At 35.8% G+C, this 24235-nt stretch overlaps 1 protein-coding gene across 1 annotated transcript in view; it reads right to left on the reverse strand.

The window, feature by feature from the left end:
* Positions 1–2503: 2503 nt before the first annotated feature.
* Positions 2504–24235, reverse strand: part of UNC13C (unc-13 homolog C) — a 739526-nt gene continuing 717794 nt past the window's right edge. The window contains exons 34-36 of the mRNA XM_079913745.1: positions 6355–6447; positions 4673–4832; positions 2504–3113 (exon numbers count right to left, since the gene is read on the reverse strand). Of these exons, the coding sequence (XP_079769871.1) occupies positions 2828–3113; positions 4673–4832; positions 6355–6447 (539 nt within the window). The 3' untranslated portion in view covers positions 2504–2827. The remainder of the gene's footprint in view (positions 3114–4672; positions 4833–6354; positions 6448–24235) is intronic.

The following is a 24235-nucleotide window of genomic DNA, read 5'->3' on the forward strand; positions in this document are numbered from 1 at the left end:
TTGGAGCTTATTCTCAGACTTCTATCCAGGGATATTTTCTGAGTCCTGCATAACTGATTATTTTTCATTATTTGAGTATGAAGATTGAAACTACTATATTAGTCCATAAAAGTGCTAGTATAGTCATCTTTATATAAGAGAAATTAAAAGGAGAAAATAAACCTCGCTTCAAACATTTTTTTAAAAAGGCCAAATGCAAAACATTAAGCTAGGATTGTCATTTATAAATGTACCTCATTTAAGGGAAATTCAATATATAAATTATCCTAGAAATAGATGAGTTAGAGCAGGTTGAGATGAGGACATCTGATTACTTATCTTAAATAAGAATTCATCAGAGCTCCTTTAAATAATAAATGTTTCACTGTGGTTTTAAACACCTCATTTTAGCCAAATTTGATTATCATGTGTTTCTTTGAGAACTTCTAATGTGAGTTTCATCTGTAGATGAAAAACAGAGCTTTGTCTTTGTGCATTTTATCTAAAATATGATAAATAAATTGCTTCACACTTTAATGGAGTCTATAGTTGACAGAGATTGCTGTGAACTTCAGAGTGGTTACTAATTTGGGTATGCAAACACAACAAGCTTTGTTCTGGAGACAACAAATACTTGTATCTTGGGAAAAACAACAGACTGCAGAATTCATAATTATTTCAAAATTAGGACTGATACTTTATGATATTAATAAATAGACTCAATTCATATCATAACCATTAGTGTTTGATATATATTGTGCACACACACAAAGACGGAATGAACAGATCCAATTAAACAAATACTGGAAAAACTACTTAGCTCATAATTTTTTAAGTGATCAATGCAAACGCAAACTGCCATTTATTCAAGGGTGTGCTGCTTTATGACATTAATGTGCTCCTAAAGAGCTCAAGTCAATGTTCTGTAAAATTGTTATAAATCTTGAATGAATCTTGCAAGAAAATAATGAAACCTTTTGTCATGTAAGTTTTTATTTAACTGTGTTGCTTGTCTATATGTTGAATGTTGAATTTTCTTCATGGCTTAACAGTATTCAGAGACGTACAGACAGGTAGATACATCAGCTTTTTTCTTATTTTAAGGGTAATTATCCTGTAATATGTGGCTTTTTCCATGAATACAACTCCTGGAAAATTTTTTTTCAAATTCTAATGAGATACTAGAACTAAACATTGTGAAGAGTGTTCTATCCAGTAAAAAGAGCCTGGATTTTTTATTCTTAAATAGTGGAATGATGTTGCATACATGAAATAAAAAGGCAGAAGATACAATGAAGTATTGCATGTGCTCAATATACATCCATTTATTAATGCATATGCCAGAGGATTGCATTGTACTATGCATTTGGAGACGTCATTAACAAAGCACTTGCTTATCAATTTAACATGAATTAGTGGATCTTACTGTCTGTGTTTTCACACCCAGTAACAGCATGGTTCTGAAAGTCATGATACTTTTCATTTCTGTTCTTAACATATCAGACCAGCTTGTTCACAAAGCACAGTCACTATAACAGGATCTTGTTCCTGCATATGTATGTTGCCCACTAACAGTTATGACCATAAGTTACAACTACAAAGTCCTGTTCTACAGCCAAGTACTTAGGTACAGATTCTAAAAAGTCAAACCATTAAAACAGAGAAAATGCAAATATTCATAGACTATTTCATATTCACACTCTAACCTAGTTATATTTTTATCTACCAAGCTGTAATAAGTTGTTTTCCTATTGCATTGTATGCATCTTGGGCTTATAAATAACATAAATTACAAAACTGTAAGCAGTTTCTTCAGACTTCATTTTACATTTTTCACTAAATAGTTGAAGACGTGACATTTTGCTCCAGTGCAATATATAGTAATGCTGCATTCAGTAAAAACTGTTGAATATTTCTAAAAAGAGAAAAGCATTTAACTGATTATAGCACTCAGTAAATAAGGAGTTAGTCATAACTGTCAGAAGGAAAACACTAACAGTATAATTACTTATCATAGGTAATTTAAGAAACAAACCTTCCATCATACTCCTAAACCATTAGTCATATGACTTTCTAAAGAATGAAATTTGGTAAAGCCAAGACATAATGCTAGATGGCAAATGCTTCAACTTACCTTTTTTTTTTTTTTTTACAAATGTGATGTGACCTTGGCAGTTTTAAAGAACAAAGTTCTGTTGATATATCAAACACTGTTAACAAACTATTTAGCATTACTTTTTATAAGTTTGCTTTAAGAGCATTTCTTCACAGTGATTTCAGAAAGGTTGGAAACCGGTTGGCATAAAATATTTCCCACATTTTCTATTTTAATATGTATGCAAAAATCATCACAATATACCTGCAACTATAAAATTACAAATGCTTTCTAGAAGTAACTGCATTTCTAGTCATGATAGAAAAGGGTATTTGTAAGACATCTATAATGAGGTAAGTCTAAATAAAATAGAATTTGAGTAACAGATGCTTTCATACCTACTGGCCATATACACCAATGTAACAAGGACAACTAATGGACCAACTTAAGAGACTGTTTTTTAGTATGTTTAATGGATGAGAAATTGGTAATGAAATAAACATTTTAAAAGATGCTCTGGATATTTCACTTTACATCATAATTTTGGCACTTCATGGAACATTTATTTCTCAAAGACCAGAAGTGGTATAAAAGTTCCACAGGTTTTCCACATACCTTGTAGACATTGTTCTTGAGTACTGGCAAACACTGAAACGTAGTGAAATAAACATTCCCGTGTATTTGCACATGCATGCAGTAGTCAAACAGTTATAGTTTATGAATTCTCCTAGATGCTATCTTGCAGTGTTTGTTTCAGGCACTCTCTTCAGCAGATCTTGTTTCAGATTTAAGTTTTACAAATTCTTTAGCCACATTGTCACTGGTCCTCTGCGAGAGGATTCTAAGGATAGTCAAACCAGTTTCATCCATAGAGACGTTTTTCAATAGGGGATACCATGCCCCGTGGCTTCCTTTTTCTGCTATGTTCTGGAGCTGAATTACTGTCATTCCGATAATTCGATCTTCTCTGGCAAAGCAGTAATCTTTAACTGAAAGGTGAAGTTCATAGGCCCGTGGGCGGTTTTCTTTACTCAGAATGCTGTGTGGATTAAAAATATGGATTTTGAGCATTTTCAAATAGGGATCAATATGGTTCTAATAGACTGTTGAAAGTTTTGTATACTGCTCAGAATATTATATTGGCAAATAGAGTATCATTGTCTTTGAACTCTGATGCAAATATCCTTTAAATTTTACTTAGATTGTATTTACATAGCTGTCACTCTGCAATCGAACTTAAAAACTCCTTCCTTCCCTAGATGGAAATAGGAAATCCATCTAAAAATGCTTTACTGCCCTGATGTTAAGGATATTAATAGAAACTGGAATTAAAATATTATGTTGTAATTAATCATTGCAGGCAAGGTCTCCCCAGTGATATAGGGGTAGGAGGCGTTACTAGGGGTCATGGAAGCTAGGCCAGGGGGGACGGGTACCGTTTGGAAGAATTTCTGTGCCATTTCAACATCCGTTATTACAATTTCCTTTCTTTACCTCAGACTCCTGGATACGCTATTATATCTAGGAGCCTTTTCTCAGGGGAATACACTGCACAGACTATCACGCACTGTTCACAAGATGTTAAATTGCATAAAAATTTCCAGAGTAAATCAGTTCCAGCAGAGCCTGGTGCTTCAATGCCAGCTCTTTCCTATAGCAACAGTTAGACCTGTCAAGATTGGGACTGAGGATGGTCCACTTTTTTCCATCTCTTGACTACTTCCTTCCTCCCTAAGACTATCTGATCAGTCACTATTATCTCTTACCTAGACTACTGCAATAGCCTTCTAACTTACCTCTACTTGTTTGGTCTTGCCTTCCCTATAGTTACTTCTCTATACAGCAAACACAATAATCATTAATGATGTAAATCAGATTGTTCAAACCCTCATATGAAAATCCTTCAATGTCTCCTATTGAGCTTAGAATGTGACCCAGGCTCCTTTACCACTGACTTCAAAGCCCTGTGTGATGTAGTACCTGACCACCTCTTCAAATTCATCTTATCTCACTCCCTTGCCCACTACATACTGTTTCTTAAATATGCCAGGCATGCTCCTGCTTAGAATCCTTGCACTCACAATTTTCCTTGTCCTAAAATGCTCTCAACTCTCTTCCCTACATGACTGGTTCTTTATTTTCTCAGGTTCCTATTTAAAAGGCACATGCTCAGAGAGGCTTCCCTGAACACCCCGTCTAAGCAGCCAACCCATCACTCTATTGCATCACCCTGTTTTAATGCTCTGCTTAGTACTATCATATGATAACTTTATTTATTTATGATGTTGTTTATCATACGTTCTTTACCTCTAGAGAGTAACTTCCACGAGAGCAAAGTCCTCCTTCTACATATATCCAATGCCTATACTATTGCCTGATACATGGTAGGCACTGGACAAATACTAAACAAATGGAAGAGAACTAAAAACAGAGCCTTGTTCATTTGCCTTGGATCAATGATGAACAGGAATCCTTAAACCCATAGGTTTTGCTTTCCTTAGCAAAGCCCAGTGCCATTCCTACCCTGTGAGTCGCTCATAAGTGTAGCTCTACAATGCCTATTGCCTGGTTGAATAAAGGAGTCAGGTCATAACTTACAACTGAAATGTTTCGTTATATTTTGGTGACCATGTGTTGCTTTTTGTCTTTGTGCCTTGTTTTCTCTTCTTGTCTCCGAGGTTGGGTCCCAGCATACAAACTTCCACAAAGGGGCGGAACGTTGCAGTGGTCTGCCAGTTTAAGTCATTAATAGCAATCACTAAAAGCCAAAAGGAAAGAGACAGGAATATAAAGTATTAGCAAACCAATGTGTGGAATCCTAGACTCTCCCTTTGGTCCTTAGAGTGAATTTTTATTTTTTAAAACGATGTATGAAGTTGTAACTTGCATTTGATAGCACCCTAACCCCACTGACAAGGAAAAGCCATTTACTCTCTGGGCTGCACGCTTGATGGCGCTTTCAGCTCTAAGCCATGTGGCACTGGGATGGCAAATGTGAGCTGTAATTGAAAGGACAATCATTAATACTGAAAAGTTGTGATTCTTGTTTAGGTGAAAAAATGATGCTTTTCATATTAAAATTATATGTTCATCATAAAATATTTAGAAAATATACAGAAAATAGATTTTAAAAATATATAATTTTATCACTCAGAAGAAATGAGTTAATATTTTGGTATGATGTTTTCAATCTTTATATATAGAATGGGATCATAATGTATTGCAGTCTTATAAGTAGCTTTATTTTTTAAGCCCATCACGGGTAGCATTCTAATTTATTATATATTTTCCAACAGCAAATATTTCATTATATGTACATTTCATTCTATATTTACCCAATCACTTGTTGTTGCATATCATGGCGGTTTCCTAATTTCAGGCATCATAAATAATACTTAAATGAACATTCTCATACAGGTTTGCTCATCCTTTGATGATGATATCCTTAAGGAATTGTCTTACAATTAAATTTGCTAATGTAAAAGGTTGATAAAACTTTTACCATTTGATATGCATTGTCAAAATATTTTTCAAATATATTTAGTGACACTGGAATATATAGTCATGCCCACTTTTCTGTATGATTACCAGTACTGTATATAATCTATTATAGCCCATAGCAGTGTTACTTTTATAATACAAAGATACGTTAGGTAATGCAATTTTAAAATATGTTAGAAGGCCATGGTTTTGATTAAAGTAGATATTATTTAAAGTGACTAAGTCTATAATAATATAAAAATAGAACATGGTTCTATTGAGGAAAGTATTAATCATTAAATTATATCCTTGAAATGACCCCTCTTTTCAGATTGTGCTTTTACAATATAAAACCAATTGATTCAACCACCCATTTAAAAAAAATCAAACAGTTGTTGGAAATCACATAGAAAAAGTAGGTAGGTTATGTGGATAGTAAGAACATGCTGACTTAACATCTAAAATGTCATTGGCAAGTTGGAGCCAACCACAGCACCAATGTTCAATGTATATCATAGCCTCAACCATAGAGAACATGTTCAATGTATACAGTTTTGAAATGTAATCACCAATGTATTTAAACCATTTAGATATTTCAGGTAACATAGGTTAAGTACCTGTGCCATTCATTTGTTTCAGTTTTAAATCAAAAGTTCTAGATTCATGACATTCCGAGCATGCCCTGAAATCATTTAATATAGATTTTTAAAGAGAGATTCAAGAAAAAACATTTTTGATATAATTATTTCCAGAGGTTAAAGTCTCATAGGCTGTTTTATCTACCTGGACCCGAAATATACCTTTTATAGTGACTTTATGCTCTCCTGTTCCTGGGGTGGCGGTGATGTCCACATGAACAGATATCTGACCCACTGAATCTCTGGAGGAGGGACCTGCAAATCAGCAAAAGTTTACTGGCCTGACCTTTCAGACCACTTAATAATGGACATCAGCACTCTGTGCACAAGGGACTGTAAAGTGTGATCATAGAAATAAATGGTTCTTTTCGTTAACAGCACATAATAGAATTTGATAAATGTTCACTAAATTAAATTTGTTATGCAGGTTTGAGGCTTGGGTATAATCATATTTAGCCCATTTAGCTAAACTTTCATATAGTACTCAGATACCTTAAGGCACACTCTTAGTATTACTACTGTTAAAAAAAAAGGCAGTTGCCTTACTAGGCACGTAATAAAGCTCTCCTCCATTGTTGCTTACGTACAAAGATGTATCATGCCTTTCATTCCTTTGTGAAGTGCTTTTCTTCAGTGTACCACACCAGAGCACCCAGGATACAAAGATGGCTCTACAGAGCACCTGCCCTCACGAGGCCCACGCTAGACCAGGGTAGAGCAACATATACACATATTGCTGCATATAGTGTGATACATTCTAAAATAGATATATTTACAAGGTCGACTGATGGTAGAAAAAGGAGTAGTCAATTCTACCCTGATAAACGTTAGTCAAAGGTTAAGAATGTTGTATTGGAAAGTGCCTGTGATTTGGGGTCAGATAAGCTTGAATTCAAATCATAGTTACGCTGCAACTGGTTCTGTGATTGGAATTTGCTAGGTTCTCAAGTCTTGGTTTTCTCATTTGTAAAACAGGGATAACTACATCAACTTCATACACACACACACTTATCTATTAACATATCACCTATAAGCATGTATATATTTTTCACAAATAAAAGCACATGCTCTAATTATCATTTACCTTGCCTTTGTCTTTTCACCTAAAAATCTATTAAGAAGATCATTCCATTTCAGTATACATAAAGCTAAGCCCCATTCTTTATATAGTCTGGAATATCACTGCATTAACTACAAAGTCAATGTTCCCTGAGTACTTGCTTAAAAATGAATCACTAATCTGCTTACTAATGAAAACATTAAAATATTTAAAACATTTAAAATAATGTTTAGCCTTTATTCCATTATACGAACATCCATTATTTATTTAACTACACTTTGGTTGTTTCTAATCTCTTACTCTTATGAGCAAAATGTAACAAATAATTATTTTTCATATTTACAAGTTTATCTATAGTATAATTTTAGAAATGGTATTTATTTGTCAAAGGTAGGTGGAATTCTAATTTTGCCCCATAGAGATTTTAACCATTTACAATATATATGAGAGTAATAAGAATCTTATTTTTGTAAAATAAATGGCTAGTGACCAAGCTGAAAATGAAAGGTTCTAAGAGACTTCCAATTTCTAACTTCAGGAAATGAGTGGATTTCAGCCGGAACCTCTTAACAGGACCTGCTGAGAAGAGCTGCTTCACCACAAGCAGCTCTCTCACCCACACCCCACCCCAGCCATTTGATAATAAAAGAGTTGAAAGATAGAAATGGATCACTTTGGGCATTAGCCAAGGGACTGTTCATTGTTCTGTGGGAAGGGAAGAGCGGAAATGTTTCCTTTTCCTGAGGTGAAGGAAAGAAAACGCCAAGAGAAGTACTCCTAGACTCCGGAAGTGCTAGCAAGATGAGCATTTCATTTTTTAATTGGCTGCCTACTTAGCAGACCTGGACATGGCCCAGTGAGGAACAGCAAGCCACAGAGTATGCCAGGACCTTCCCCTCTGCTTAAAGTCATGGTTGCTGAGAAATATGGCAGATGGCTCCTGAATGGCCTTGAAGTGCCAGAGTTGGGGACAAGAGAGGGATAATGTGATTGTAGGCTCTGGTTTTATCAGGGATTGTCACAGATGTGGTAAAGAGGCAGGCCTCTCAAAGGAATGTGCTATGCCCAGGTGAGGTGCAGCAGGAAAAAGTGGCCAGGTCTCGAGTCTTGGAAGAGTTCATCAGTGCCTTGGGGAACTATTTGGAAATAAGTTTCACACCAGCCAGTTCTATCAAGCAAGCTTGTACTTCCCCTAAGAGAAGGAGCTGGAAAAGCTCTACCACTAACTGAACAGACAATGACCTTTAAATAGATAATGACCACTAATGGCCACCATTGAAGTTTATTTATTTATTTTATTTATTTATTATTTTTGGCTGCATCAAGTCTTAGTTGCGGCACACGGGATCTTCGTTGAGGCATGCGGGATCTTTCATTGTAGCATACAGGCTCTTTGCTGCGGCTCATGGGCTTCTCTCTAGTTGTGGCCTCCATGTTTTCTCTCTCTAGTTATGGTGTGTGGTTTTCTCTCTCTGGTTGTGGCACGTGGGCTCTCTAGTTGAGGTGCACGAGCTCAGTAGTTGTGGCGCATGGGCTTAGTTGCCCCTGGGCACGTGGGATCTTAGTTCCCCGACCAGGGATTGAACCCACATCCCCTGGGTTGGAAGCTGAATTCTTCACCACTGGACCACCAGGGAAGTCCCCAACCATTGAAATTTAAATAGTCATCTTTCTCTTTTCTCTCTTTCCTTCCTCCTCAATATCAGGGAAACTACGTCCAGGAGAAAGAGGAAAGGTACACATTACAGAAGCTCATGTCTTCCTCCACCTCCTGCTTCTACTGCTAGAGTCACCATTTCCCCCTGCTTGTGTAGAAAGAAGGAGAGCTTTAGATCCAATAAGTGATTAAAACTTTAATGTGAGCAGAACAAGGTCTTAGAACCTGAATAACTTTCTAATAGTGCAAGTAATTAACATGGTAGGTACCTGGGTGTCGATATCAATAAGGGAGGTGTCTATGCAGTAGAAAGTAGAGCTCATAAGAGAAGCTGATAACACTTTTTGGAAAAATGAAATAGTTTGATATCATTCCTAAACTGGTGACATATTTATGATATGAAAAATAGAATATATCTTACCATTATTCAAGTCTCCTTTTGTGTATTTCAATAATGTTTTACATTTTTCTTCATGTGAATATTAAACATTTTAAAAGCTTATTCCTAGTTGTGGTATCTCATCCTATTTTAAATGGGACCGTTTATTCCATTATATTTTATAACAGGAAGGCTAGTGATTTTTTTATTCAGCCAACTGAATTTTTAATGAAAGATTTACATTTACCCCTTTTGAGTAAATGAAATACAATCATATTATTTTCAGTGAATGACACTTCTCCTTTCCATTTTTTGTACCTCATATTGTTTGCCTTGGCTAATTTTATTAGCTTATGTTTCTAATACTATATTCCATTGACAGTGTTAGACGTGGACATGCTTGTTATCCTCCATTTGGCTCTCCAAATTCATTTTCCACCCTTCTCTACTCTGCCCTTAGATGGACAATTCAGTGGTCTCCTCTATACTGTACTGCCGCTGAGAAGTCCTGGCAAGGCAGGGGAAGGAGGGAGTAGAGTCGGGTCAGGTATTTATTTCTTTAGTCTCCTTCCTGTGGGGTCACCTTTTGCTGGCTGAATCCTGCAACCAAAAATGAAAATTCCCCTCACCAGCCCTCAACAGGAGACAGTCTCTTTCCTGGTTTTAGGAGCTTCTTCCTCCCTTGTTATTTTTGTTGCAGGGAGGTTAGTTGACTATTTTTTCTGGTCTCTTTATATCCAGCACATACCTTTGTCCATAGTTTCTCTATTAAATCCTTCTCAAATCTTAATTGAGTGTGCCATTTGATTCCTACTGCGACCTTGGCTAATAGAGTTAACATATTTGATTTGCTCATAACTTTAATGTAAATGCCTCTAGTATTTTCACAATATTCTTAGGTCTTGAGGAACACTGAGACAATTTTTTTTGGTGGGGGAGACAGGACATAAAATATGGATACTCACTACTTAACTGTTATCATGATGGATTTTACAGGGGAGAAGATGCTTAAGGAGACTCTTGAAGGTTGGGTTGAAATTCATTGTTTTTAGACAAAGGAGCAGAAAATAGCGTGCGCCCACATGTGGATGCATAAAGGAGAATGGTGTGTCCTGGAAATTGCAAGGAGTTCATTATGGGCGGAGCAAGCATAGATGGAGTAAAAAGAGGAAATGTTAAAGAAAATGTGGGTCCTCTGAATGCCATTTAAAAGTTGTTAGACAAAAATAAATAAATAAAAGTTGTTAGACATTATCTTGGAGATACAGAGAAGTCTGTTAAGTTTTTGGCTATGGGTGGCATAGTCAGACCTAGATTTTGAAAGAATTTGTCTCATCTGTGTAAAAGATAGGTCATTTTTATCACCCATTCCCTTCTGGAAAACCTCTCACTTGCATCTTATTACATCTTGAATCAAATCCTAAAACCCAGCGCCTTGCAAGGATGCTTCTGATGACCTTTCCTTCATCTGCACTTCTGGTCCACGCCGTTGTCTTTGGCTTCATTCTTCAAAGCCTTCTTCATGTTTTCATCCACTCAAACCACATGTTTGGAACATCCTCCCTCCATTATCTTATGAAGCTCTGTCCAAACACCTCTACTGTAAAATACTCATCTTTTATTATTCTATAAAAATAATCTGTAGTTATATTCCTGCTTTCCTCAAATACTATAACATAGTATAAAAAAAACTGGGCAGTGAAATCAGACTTCCCTGATCATGAATCTGGTCTGTCACTCATTAACAGTTTAAAACTCCATAAACGTGCATTTCCTTATTTGTAAAGTGGGGATAAACACACCTACCTGGCAACATTATGGTGAGGCTAAAAAGGGAAAATTTTGAAAAATATGTAGGATATTATGTGCCTTGCACATAACAGCTATCTGGTAAATGGATCCAAGTTTATGATGATAATAATTCTTAATAAGAGTATTTCAAAGTTACTAAATACCTCAAAGATTCATAGAAAAATTATGGAGAAAAATCCATTGATGCTATAGTTATCTAAATCAAATACTGCAATAAGACAACATGAGTGACTGGAGTTTTCCCCAACAACTTTGGAATGCCGACTTTCTTCAGTAAGATTTTCTGGGCTGAGTATGCTAGAGATGGAAGGTTTTTAAGAGCCCTCATGTTGAATGTCTATTAGGGAACGTTCTTCCCCACTATGATGTATCAGTAAAACCTTTGATTAATCAAGAATTCAGTGAAATGAGTTTTCTTGATTACTAAAGGTTTTTTGTTTAACTATTGCTGAAATCAGAGTAAATGAGAGATGGTGTCTCAGCAACACTGAAAATACATCCAGATTGTGTATTTGTCTCTGTTGTTACACCAAGGATCAGAGCCTGCTCAGCACCTGGGTTTGTGGTTAAGACTTTTATGTGTGGTCTTATTATGTATTACTATAAGCAGTAATGTAGCAATGGCTGGTTTCTGCCCAGAGTAAACATCTAGAAATTATGGTCAGGAAAGTTATTGATTTAACAGATTTGTAATTGAGAAAAGCCTTCCATCAGAGCACTCACCAGGAGGTACCATTTCTTCATCTGAGTTTCTAACCAGAAACTGTACCAAGGTAATTTAAAGGCTTTAACTCTGTTGTTATAGAATTTGATTTGTATTGGAGAATATATAAAAATTGAATTAGGAAAATATGTGGTTTCTCTTTGGTGCTCTTACTTATGGAGGAGAAATTTTATGCTGTTTGAAAACAACTAACAGCTAAAGAAATGTGCCTAAAGCTTTTTAAAAGGTACTCTAAATGCATAGATATGTTTTTCCCTTTCCCAAACTGCTGCTCTCTCGTCCTCCACTTGTACATCCTAACTCTGTGCGTGTGTGTGTGTTTTCTAAAAAGATTTGGAGGGCTGCATTGGTGGGGAAAAGCATGTTAAAAATCAAACTTATGTACTCAGCAGTCCCTGAACAATTTTGTGGAATCTCTTGGGTGGAAACATTGACTAGAAAATACACATTTCCTTTTCTAACATAAAATGTGAAATTTACTGCTCAACCAAGTCAAACATAGTCTTGAGAGCTGCCTGCTTAATATGGTACAACCCTAAAAAAGTGGAATTAGGAATGTGACTGTCTTCTGACAATTTTGAGTAGATGCAACTAGTGTAAAAGGTTTTATCATTATTACAATTATTGCTTAATAGTCATGCTATTCATAATTGTCTCCTGAGAACTCCAGGTTTGTGTTTCCATGGCACAGTGTTTATATTATGCCTAGCACTTATGTTATGCCTAGTATTGTAGTTACTTATGCAGATATTTTTCTTCCTAACTATATTCCATAATGGCAGGAAGCCTCTATTCATATTAATAATCCATACTTCTTATCTCTAATTCATACAATAAACATAATATTCTTTTGATACATATTAAATGGCCAGTTTATATTTATTCATTGATTAACATGCAAGCAGTCCTCACTTTGCACGGGTTTTCATGTTCCATGATACGCCTGGATTTCAGTGCCCACAGTTTAGTTAAATAGCACCCATTTCCCACTGACACATTCAAATTTTAGTTACCATGGCCTATTGAACGTGTATCACTGCCTAAAGTACAAACTTTGCTGCTAGTTTCTTAATCCACAAATCATCATATAAGTAACAGATAGGTATTATCCTCAGCAACCAATGACATCACTTCTCTTTTTTTTTGCTTTTTTTTTTTTTTTTTTGCGGTACGCGGGTCCCTCACTGCTGCGGCCTCTCCCGTTGCGGAGCACAGGCTCCGGACGCGCAGGCCCAGCGGCCATGGCCCACGGGCCCAGCCGCTCCGCGGCACGTGGGATCCTCCCGGACCGGGGCACGAACCCGCGTCCCCCGCATCAGCAGGCGGACCCTCAACCACTGCGCCACCAGGGAAGCCCGACATCACTTCTTTTAAAGTCTGTTGGTGATTGGTCACTGTGCCCCTGTTCAGTTCACACATAGCAAAGTGTGTAGCTGTGTTACTGCCTTGTTTTCCAGTGATAAAAACCTGGATAATCAAAAGAGGGAATGAGCCAGAAAAGAAGAAAGTGCAACTAAGGAACAAAAAGTGATAACACTGGAGTGAAATTTGTATAGAATGTAAATGGATTAATAGAAAAAAATTACTGACCTTGTGAATGTTGACATTACTGCCCATGCCGGGCCCTAGAGAAGCAGACAAGGAACTTAATGAAAAGTGACCTTATTGACATAAATGAAAAAGAAGATGAAGATGTCCTAGTAGAGGTGACATTGGAGAAAAAATTCACATTAAAGGAACTCTGAGATATGTTACCGCGTCGAAAGCAGGAAGGATGAACTGCTGGTGACTGGTCCAAACTGTGGAATGACAGTTCACCAAGGCACAGAAAAGATGCTGCGCCTTATGGTTATGTGATGAGTGCTGTTCAAACTACACTCGATAAGATTTTAAAAAGAAACGAAGTGCTTTAATTCTCCATGTTTCTAATGCTTCCAATTACAGCATATTAAATAGATGTTTTCTCTTTTTTCATTTCCCTATACATTTATAGCTGACAGCAAAAGATTTTGTTTCTTTTGACAGAATGTTTTCAAAAGTCTTGGGAGAATTATAATTTTCCCCATTAATTAGCAAGATTGCTTTGAACAGTTTCAGTTTGCACAGTGATTTTTATGATTGTACATATTTGAGTTGATTCATTTAATACCTTTGCAGTTGCTGAAACAATACCTTTGTAGTTGCTGAAACTATGGAAGCTGCTTAATTCAGTCAGATGTGATTTACATCTGTGTTGCACTGTGCAATAGATTTTTCTTCCCATTTGGTGGGGCTGGTTTGCTATAACCTTGATCTGATCCATCTAACATTTGCATGGTGAAATCTGTTGACTGCCTATCCCTGAATAAAAATGGTATTGAATAGAAGCATCTTCAAGTTGAAGAAGGTATATATCAATCAAGCAGTTATTTTCCAAAAAGAGAAGAAAAGGCAACATATAAGAGATTTCCACTTGTGACGGAATGAAATATGAAAATAATCTAATATGGAGCTTGTTATTCATCTATTTAACAATTTTTGAGCATTTAATGAAGATTTAATCAGAGGCTATGCCTGTTACATAATCTTGTCTATTCTAAATCCATAGAAATTAGGCTATTGTGCCTCAAATCAACATCTGGGTCCCTAGAATGTGTCCTTTGTCACCAACATTATTGGATCATGAATACCAAACTCTCTATTCAGGAATGAATAACGCTCATGTGAGTAAACATTGGCAAAGGGCAGGAGGATGAAAGAACTGATTGTTTAATTCGAAGTTCTCTTTAGAAGAGCAGCTTTTGATAAAAAGCTTTTTGATAATAGATCCTGATTAGTATCAGATTATAATATAGCATTATATAAGCACCCCTAATAGAGTTAGTCTCTCACCCAACATAATTTTAGTACATTCTGTGAATGAATAATTTAAAAAACATTTAGTAATGATTATTCATGTAATGTTTTAAATAATTACCTCCAAGTCTCTATTAGCATCCTGTAAAATATTAGATGAAAAGTATCACAGCTGCTCAAGTCATTTGTACAAGTTCACCAAACTGCTTAAGCCCCTGACAAAGGGGTTTGAATCAGTCCTCATGGGACTTTGCTGGGCCCCTCAAAGGAAAGGTGTGGTGAATTCATGAGGGATGACCACTCTGGCAATGTCATAGTTCAGTATCAGCTGACCTGCCCTACTTCTCCTCCCACCTTCAAGTCTAGGGCTCCAGGTGGTAGTAACTTACCTCCATTCAGGTTTCTAGGTCGTTAGATATCATCAGAGGTGGTAGGAGTAGAATAAACCAGGAAGTGGCTTGACTTAAGCTCCATTCCTTCTCTTATGCCTTTTGTGCTTTCCTCATGTTCCTTCTTGTTTGCTCATCATCTCCATGTTATTTAAGATTTATATTTGAAGTAATTCATGGTCATGATAACAATTATGGGTACAATTTTTGATTACTTGTGTGTGCCAGGCATTGTGCTGAATGCTTTAAGGATAAGATCTTGCTCTGATATCAGATAAAGGTATCGTGTACATTTTATAGATGGTGCAGTTGGGCATGGATGTTAGTTACCTGTCAAAGTCAGTAAATGGAAAACTGAAATTTGACCTCAGATCTCTGACATGCTGTGATGTTCATTGAATAGCTTCTCTTCTACTCTTTTCCCCTCCCCCTTCCTTTTTTCACATCAAAGAGGAGAAAGCAAACTGTCTTGGTGGTTTTGTTTTTTTTTTGTTAATGGCATTTAAAGTTGGTGAACTAAAAGGCAGAAGATGTGAAATCTAAGACAAAGAACATACTGCATAGACAGAAAGCATCTATGTATCTTAAGGTTATTTTTGTGTGATAATATTTAGTTTTCATTTGCAGCTTTTTATATTAAGCCCCATGGTAATCATTCAAATGTATATTTAAATTAATTTTGTGTTCTGGGATGTTTATGGTTTCATAGCTCTCTGTGTTTTATCCTTAAACCTACTGTTGACTGAAACATCTTATATTGTTACTTTATATCCGTGAGTTTCCATGCTATAGCATGCTTAAATGTGTGGCTGAAAAATAAATCAGTGATTACTAAGATTTGAAATGTGTCAAATCCTGGAAGTAAGTCACTATGCTAGTTGGGTATCCTTTTAGAATTGTTTTGGAAAGTTTAGTTATCTTAACCTGAAATATTTTAGTATTGAAGAATATATAGTTTTAATGTTAGAACTAGAGTGGGCCTTGGAAACTATCTGATCCGATATCTTTGTTTTAGAGGTAAGGAAGTTGAGGCTAAGTGTCTTGTACAAATTTCCATAGCTTGGCAGTATCAGTGGTGGGTCTTGTTATTTTCAGTGAAGGTCTCTTTCCACTGACAAACTAGCTTGCCTCTAAAAAGGTCTTCTGGGGCTTCCCTGGTGGCGCAGTGGTTGAGGGTCCGTCCGTCGATGCAGGGGACGCGGGTTCGTGTCCCGGTCCGGGAGGATCCCACATGCTGCGGAGCGGCTGGGCCCGTGAGCCATGGCCGCTGAGCCTGCGCGTCCGGAGCCTGTGCTCTGCAGCGGGAGAGGCCACAACAGTGAGAGGCCCGCATACGGCAAAAAAAAAAAAAAAAAAGTCTTCTGGAATTCACATAATGGGACAGACTTTCAAAGAATAGTAGAATTTGGGAAGTAGGTAGGATATGGATATGGACAGTCACTGCTGTTTTTTCCTGGTGGAAACTCAGAAGTGGCAAAAATCAGAAAATTAAACTTTCAATTTTGACTAGTGCCTAAGAATTATTTCTAATCATTATCTATTTCACCTGATCTGTTAGCAGCTCTCTTTTAAGATCTTAATTTCATTAACACCATGACTACTAGCAAACACTACTACCTGGAGGAGAATGAGATGAGAAAGATTACTCTCATAAGGCAGTACGTATTCACACCATGTAAATCATTGTTGGTAGGAAGAGACTAGAGTAGGATACGTTTTGAGGGATGAGAGCTTTAGGTCATGTCTTTTCTTCTTGGTAGTCACTGAGGATGTCAATAAACGTAGTAGTAGATACTGAGCTAGTTTAGATAAGTGAAGTCAGGCTAGGGGCTATGCACCCCACAGCTTCAAATGATTGGAACTATCAGTAACCAAGGATTTTTGAGATGTGGCTAAGGGTAATCCAGTTTACTTGAATGTATGATGTGAACAGATCTTCTCTGAGGATAAATATACATATAAAACTCAGGGGCTTCTGAAAAAAAATTCTACAGCACAAGGAAAAGGTAACAATATCTCAAGTACTCAGGCAAAAGCCTATTGCTGGAAGTGATGCTCCTGAAGAAACCACAATGAAAACTGGAGTCATAATCAAATGCATAAGAAAAAGCAAATTACTTGAGCTTAAAAAAAGCCCTCCACTTTTAAAGAATTCAATTTGTTTTAGAAAAATTAAATAGCACAAACTATACCCATGTATATCCAGGTGAAAAGGAGAAGAAGAGAAGGAGAAGGAGGAGAAAAAGAAGAGGAGGAAAAAAGGAGGAACAGGAGGAAGAAGAAATGTATCCAAGAAGAAAAGGGAAAGAATTTCAGCTGGCCTGTAGTTTTCCTCACAAAATAAAAATCAGAAGGAAATGAGCAGTGCCTACAAAGTTATGAGGGAGAGAGTCTATAATCATAGAATTTTAAATCTAGGAAAGTTGTTTCTATGTATGAATGAAACAAAATGTAATTCAAGAGCCAATAAAATTTATTTTACACACACACGTGTGCATGCACGGGTGCGTGCGCGCGCGCGTGCGCGCGCGCGCACACACACACACACACACACACACACACACACACACACACACACACACACACACACACACACACACACACACACACACACACACACACACACACACACAGAGTTTCCCCAGAGACTATGACTTGGAGACATATTTCAGCCAAAAGAACCTCAGACTGGGGAAGTTGTGTTGTAGAAAGTATGTCAGTAAGCAATAGCATGATTTAGATAAACTATGAGGTGGATATCAAATGGATATACCTTCCTTATTAGATTTGAATTTATTATGGCAAGCGTAGTCTTATTTAGTTTTATATTCCCAGTGTCTATCTCTGTGCATGGCATAGTGAAGGAGCTCCATAAGAGGAGAATGAACAGAAATTTGGATGATGTGTGGATTGAACAGGAAGGCAGGTGTTAGGAAGGGATGAACTCTTTAATGGGAAAGTAATTAAAAAGTTTGTTCTCTTCGTTTTAGTGTTTTAGTGTTGTGTAAGTGAATCAGTGGTAAAATAATGAAATTATAGGCGTGCTTAAAGCAGATTTGCCTTATCAAATAAATGGGTATTGATCTATGTCTGGCTTCCATCACACAGAAGTATTCTCTCTCAAGTTACCATCTTTGCAGGAAAAATGTGCAAATAAAAACAATTCATGTGAATAGATGACTATGGAGTTTAAATTTGCTTTGTAGCAGCTTAGAGATGCTCATGGCAATCCCTTCATTATAGAGGTTCTGGGAGTTTGGGGTTGTGGTTATTAGCTATGGAGCTAGTCTTACCTTGAGTAAAATTTCAAATTTTAGAGATTTTATACATATTTTGCTAAATATATTTGTAAGTATTCTTTTACTCCTATTTTAAATAGGATTCTTTTCTATTTCACATTCTAATTAGCTATTAGTTTTGTAAAGTTATGCTGTTGAGTTTGTATATTGATTTTGTAGTGAACGATTTCATGGAAAAGCCTTATTAGTTTCAGTAGTTTCCCTATAGAATTGCTTATGCTTTCTACGTAAATAATTATGTTGTCTGCTTATAAGGACTTTTATTTTCTTTTTCAATTCTCTTGTTTTTGTGTAGAGAACAAGATGATAATCTCCCTAATTAATTTTATATGTATATAACATTGAGACAAAAACTTAATATGGAGAGTATAAAAAGAAGACCTAGCTAAACTAATTTATATATATAATACAAAAATTCTAAATAAAATATTGATAAAATGCAACCCTATCACCAAGTAGGGTTTATCTTAACAAGAAATGGTTGTTTTAAACTATTATCCTAATAAGTATCACTAGAAACTTTTCTCATAAATTCTGAAAAAGGATTTGATAAATTTCAGTGCCCATTCATGATAAAATCTCTTATTAGTTATTCAGATTTGAAGGATGGTTCCTAACTGTGATAAAGAACATTTCTTTTAAAACAACTGACCTCATACCCACATGTGAATCATTAGAAATTCCCTTTCAAAATTGGGAACAAAATAAGACTACGCAAAATAAGAATAAATACAGGGTCTGAAAGTTTATGTGGAGGCAATGATTAAAAACAGAAAAGTCAGTATGGCTCCTGGAAATGGTGACATTATTTTTTTTGCAATAACTAAAATAACAATTTAAAAATTATTTAACAAGAGTGTTTCTTGAATTAATTTGATAAGAGATTAAAACATAATAAACAAATAGTTACATGATTCTGGATGACAGTATATCATTCTCAAAGCAGCCAGAAAAAAAAAATCCCTGAAATAAAGTTAAAGATGTGATAAAACAATGAAATTTCATATAGGCATAAAATAATAATTACATGAAACATATCTGTAAACTTTACAGTTAAGACAAAATGTCTTAAGGAAGTCACTTACTTGCATATTTAGTTACAGACTTACTGCAATTTTAATCAGAATCCCAAAGACTTCAATTTTTTTTTTTTTACAGAATCCAAAGCTCATGTGAAAAGCAGTGACAATAGAAACTAAGAACTTATTAAAAATAGAACTATTAAAAGTAACTAAGAATTTTTAAAAACACTAAATGAATAGTAACTAAGAACTTTCCTTAAAAAGAGAGAAATGAAAATGTATTATTCTTATAAAATATTAAAATACTTTATTAAGCAACAATAATTAAATCAGTCTAATCCTGGGCTATAAATGGTCAGACAGAATAGGATAAAAGGTCCAGAAACAGAATTCCAATATATTTAAGGTATCAATGGCAAAGGAATCATCAGTGGGACAGGGCAGAATTATTCAGTAATTGGTAGGAGAATAGGTTACTATTTGGAGAAAAACTTTATATCCTCACTGTATATCATATACCAAAAACAAATTCTGATATATTAAGTTAAAATTGAAAAATACAACTGAAAAAGGAAGAAAATATAGATGAATTTTATTTGATATCTGCATGTGGAAAGGTTCCTTGGGCTTAAAATTAAGGAAATAAATCACAAAGGCAAATATCTGAAAATATTTGTATATCAAAAGACATACTATGGAAGTAATCAACTGAGTGAGAAAATGTTTGCAACAAATGTTATAGAGGGTTACTATCCTTAATGTATAAAGAAATCACACAAATTGATAAACTCAAAGGCACCATTAAAAAATGAATAAAGGTCATAGACAATTCACAAAAAGAAATATTCAACTAGTTAACAAATATTGAAAATGTTTATTCTTTTGTAATCAAATTAATGTATATTACCTATTACATTAACAAGTATTTTAAACAAATAAAACCACCCAGAACTGGAGATTTTTGTGGAAAAATCTAATATTCTAATCAACTTTTGATTGGAACAAATTTATAGTTGGAAAGCTACTTGGGTATTACATGCCTTCTAGATATTCAGAACTTTGGATTCAGTAATTCCATTTATGGAATTCTATTCAAAACATAATTCTAAATACAGAAAAAATTTGCCTGGAAAATTTTTAGTAAATGTAATTTAAAATATTGAATGAAAATGAGAAATAAACTTAAGTATTTTGTAATTGGGGAATATATAAATTATGAATTATCTGTGTGATTGGATATAAGCATGACACATTGACAAGGAGTTATCATACAAAATACTTACGTTGGAATGCTGTATGAAAGCGATACATAATTTCCTATAAAGTTTCTGAAGTATTTAAAACAAACATAAGATGAAATTGCAAGAAAATATATCAAAAGTTGAATAATTTGTGAATAATCTTTTCCTTTTTAATACTGTTCTGAATTTTCTATTTTCCAATATGTATATATTACCTTTATAATCAAAATACAAGAAACCTAGTTAAAACAATGTTTTAAAACTTGTGTCAAGAAACTTTGGGGCTTCCCTCGTGGGGCAGTGGTTAAGAATCTGCCTGCCAATGCAGGGCACACAGGTTCCAGCCCTCGTCTGGGAAGATCCCACATGCTGCGGAGCAACTAAGCCTGTGCACTGCAACTACTGAGCCTGCGCTCTAGAGCCCGCGAGCCATAACTACTGAGCCCACATGCCACAACTAGTGAAACCCATGCACCTAGAGCCCATGCTAAGAGAAGCCCATGCAATGAGAAGCCTGCGCACTAAGAGTAGTCCCGCTCGCTGCAACTAGAGAGAGCCCGTGCGCAGCAGCGAAGACCCAATGCAACCAAAAATAAATAATAAATAAAATAAATATTAAAAAAAATTTTCTATTAAAAAAAAGAAACTTCGATTTCATACTGGCTAAACCACAAAATTTATCAATAACTAGGAATTTTTAACTCCTGATTACTGATTATAGAGTTTTGAAACAGCATATCCATATATTTTTGCAGAAGAGTTTGATAAGGAGATTAAAATTAGCTTAACCTTTCAGGATCCTACAAGTTCCCCCAGAGATTTAATACTTTTTAAAAAACTCAACCAGCCTATGCATCGACCTTCTGACTTATTTAGATGTTATCTTATCCCTCATATTTAATCATCAAATTTCTTGAATGTACCATCTACACTTGCTCACTTATGTCCAAGCAAGTTTTAAGTCATCTCTTGTGATCGTATAGCATAACTCTACTGGAAATTTTGAGAGTCCCCAATGATCTCTTTTTAAACTATATAAAAATATATTTTTTCCAATTCCTTGCTATCTTCCATGTCCTTGGCTTTGACATATTTGAATACCTCCTTGTAGTCTTATCCCTCTTGACTTCCTTCACTGTCTACTTTCTTGATTCACTGTTTACTTCTCTGGTTTACTCCTTTTCTTCCATCTTTGTAGCCACCTTCTTTCAGCTTTTCCTTATGTGCCATTCCCCCATATCAGTCCTTGGCTCTCTCCTCTCTTTTCTCAATACTCCTTTCCATAGTGTTATAGTTTCAACTTTCATCTTTATTAAGTTTAAAAAATATATTTCTAGTCCTTATCCTCATCTTCCAAATGAACTCCATTTCTAATTGTCTAACAGATACAATTGCTGGATGTTTTCCCTCTTAGTTTAATCTCATCAAATCCAAAAATTGACCTATGGTACTCTCAAACCTACTCCAGTTCTCAGCTTCCCCATTTCCAACCGGATGACACTATTCTTTCTGCTATCCAAGCTCAAATCACTGAAAACCTGATGGAACTTTTCCTTTCTGCTTTATTTGCTGATCCTAACCAGTAACTAAATCTTTCCCATTCTTCTTCTTCTTTTTTTTTTTTTTTTTTTGCGGTACGTGGGCCTCTCACTGTTGTGGCCTCTCCCGTTGCAGAGCACAGGCTCTGGACGCGCAGGCTCAGCGGCCATGGCTCACGGGCCCAGCCGCTCCGCAGCATGTGGGATCTTCCCGGACCGGGGCACGAACCCGCATCCCCTGCATCGGCAGGCAGACTCTCAACCACTGCGCCACCAGGGAAGCCCTTGCCAATTATTCTTTACAGAGTTTATTTGATTCAATCTCTACTTCAACATTCTACTCTCTTAGTTTGTGATCTCATCACCAAATCTGGTATCTCTGTCACCTTCCAAAAAGTCATTTTGCTTTCATACATTTCTATTATATTTTATATCACTTAGCAGGACTAAACTTCCCAAGATACAAATTTCTTCCTATTACTCTTCTTCTCCTAGAACCAAGGCTTCCTGTTGTTTTGAGGGGAAATTCCACATTCCCTAAGTAACTCTTGGCTTTAGAAATTCTGCCTCCATCAATTATGATCAAATTCATCCCTCACTACACTCAACAGTATCCCTTTCTGCAAGCCTTCCTTCCATATATTTAAGTAGTACCCCCCACCTGAACTCTGCCATCTCTTTATGGCTTTCCAGTCACTCCAGCCTATATGGTTGACTGTCACTTGCATCCACTTCTGTGTTCTTATCCATACCACCCATTTTCGTACTCAATATTCTGCCTCATTGTGTACTCCTGTGTCTGTTCTATTGATTGATTGAACTTTATTGCATCATGAAGTTACACCAGGATTAAAATTGTTTCAATGTTAAATTAAAAAAAAACTATATCTAAATTTTTAAATAATATACATTATTGGCAAAATTGGTGGGATAACATATATAAAAAATTAACTGGAAAGCAAGTTTTGGAGGCAGCGTGCATAGCAAGTCTCTGGGCCACACTCCTTAGATTTGAATTCAGGCTCCACCACATATTAGCTGGGTGACCTTGGGTAAGTTGTTTAATCTCTCTATATTTCAATTCCCTCATCTGTGAAATAATAATAGTAGTACCTGACTCCTTCAATTGTTGTAAAGATTACATGTTATCACCTGTAAAGAACTTACAAAAGCGCCTGGCATATAGAAAGTCCTCTGTATTATTGTGGTTGTTTATTAGAATATTAAATCGTTCCCTTTGACCTAGCAATTTCTTTCCTATGAACCTGTCATACAGAAATATTTGCATAGATACACAAAGAATTGTATGGCTAAAGATTTCATGGCAACATTTTTATAATGGCTAAAAAATTTAGATACAACCTATATGTTTATAAGTAGTAAAATAGTGAGTACATCATCATATATCTTATTATGAGATATTATGAATCCACTCTAAAGGGGGGAAAATCTGTATATAAGACATGAAAAGGTGTGTATGAAAAATCAAATAGCACAATAGTATGCATTGTGCTACTATTAAATGAGAGATCATTTAATATCATAGACTGCATTGCAGGTCAAAAGGCTAAAGAACTAGAGGCTAGTGTTCTAATAGGAAAATATAACTGTCCCCAACTTTGAGGCAGTTACTCTGCAGGAGGTGGGCATACATACACAAATTAACTCCTCTGCAGAAATGCACCAGGGCTCGGTAATGTATTGCTCTGAACGTTTTATCAAGAACTGGTCTAATCTAATGTAATTCGGCGAAGACAGCATAACAAGACAGAAGGAATTCTAACGGACAGAATGAATAACATTTGTCAGAAAAGAAACAGAATAGATATGGTTCCACTTCCCAGCAGGTACAGTGAACATAGAGAACTTCATGCAAGAAACCCTCTGTGTTTCCTCTTCTTCTTTCCTTTTCTTTACCTGCTTTAGTCTGTTTTGCTTACTGATCGTTATACAGTACTGAATAAGACTTTGAAATCTGGATATATAAAAATTGAGTTACTGTATAGAGTTTAAAAATAAATGAATTAAACATGGTTTCTTCATTTGGTTACTAATATATTAAACTGGCCACTTGGCTAGGTTTTGTG

Source organism: Stenella coeruleoalba, assembly GCF_951394435.1.
Source record: "Stenella coeruleoalba genome assembly, chromosome: 2".
Lineage (NCBI taxonomy): Eukaryota > Metazoa > Chordata > Mammalia > Artiodactyla > Delphinidae > Stenella > Stenella coeruleoalba.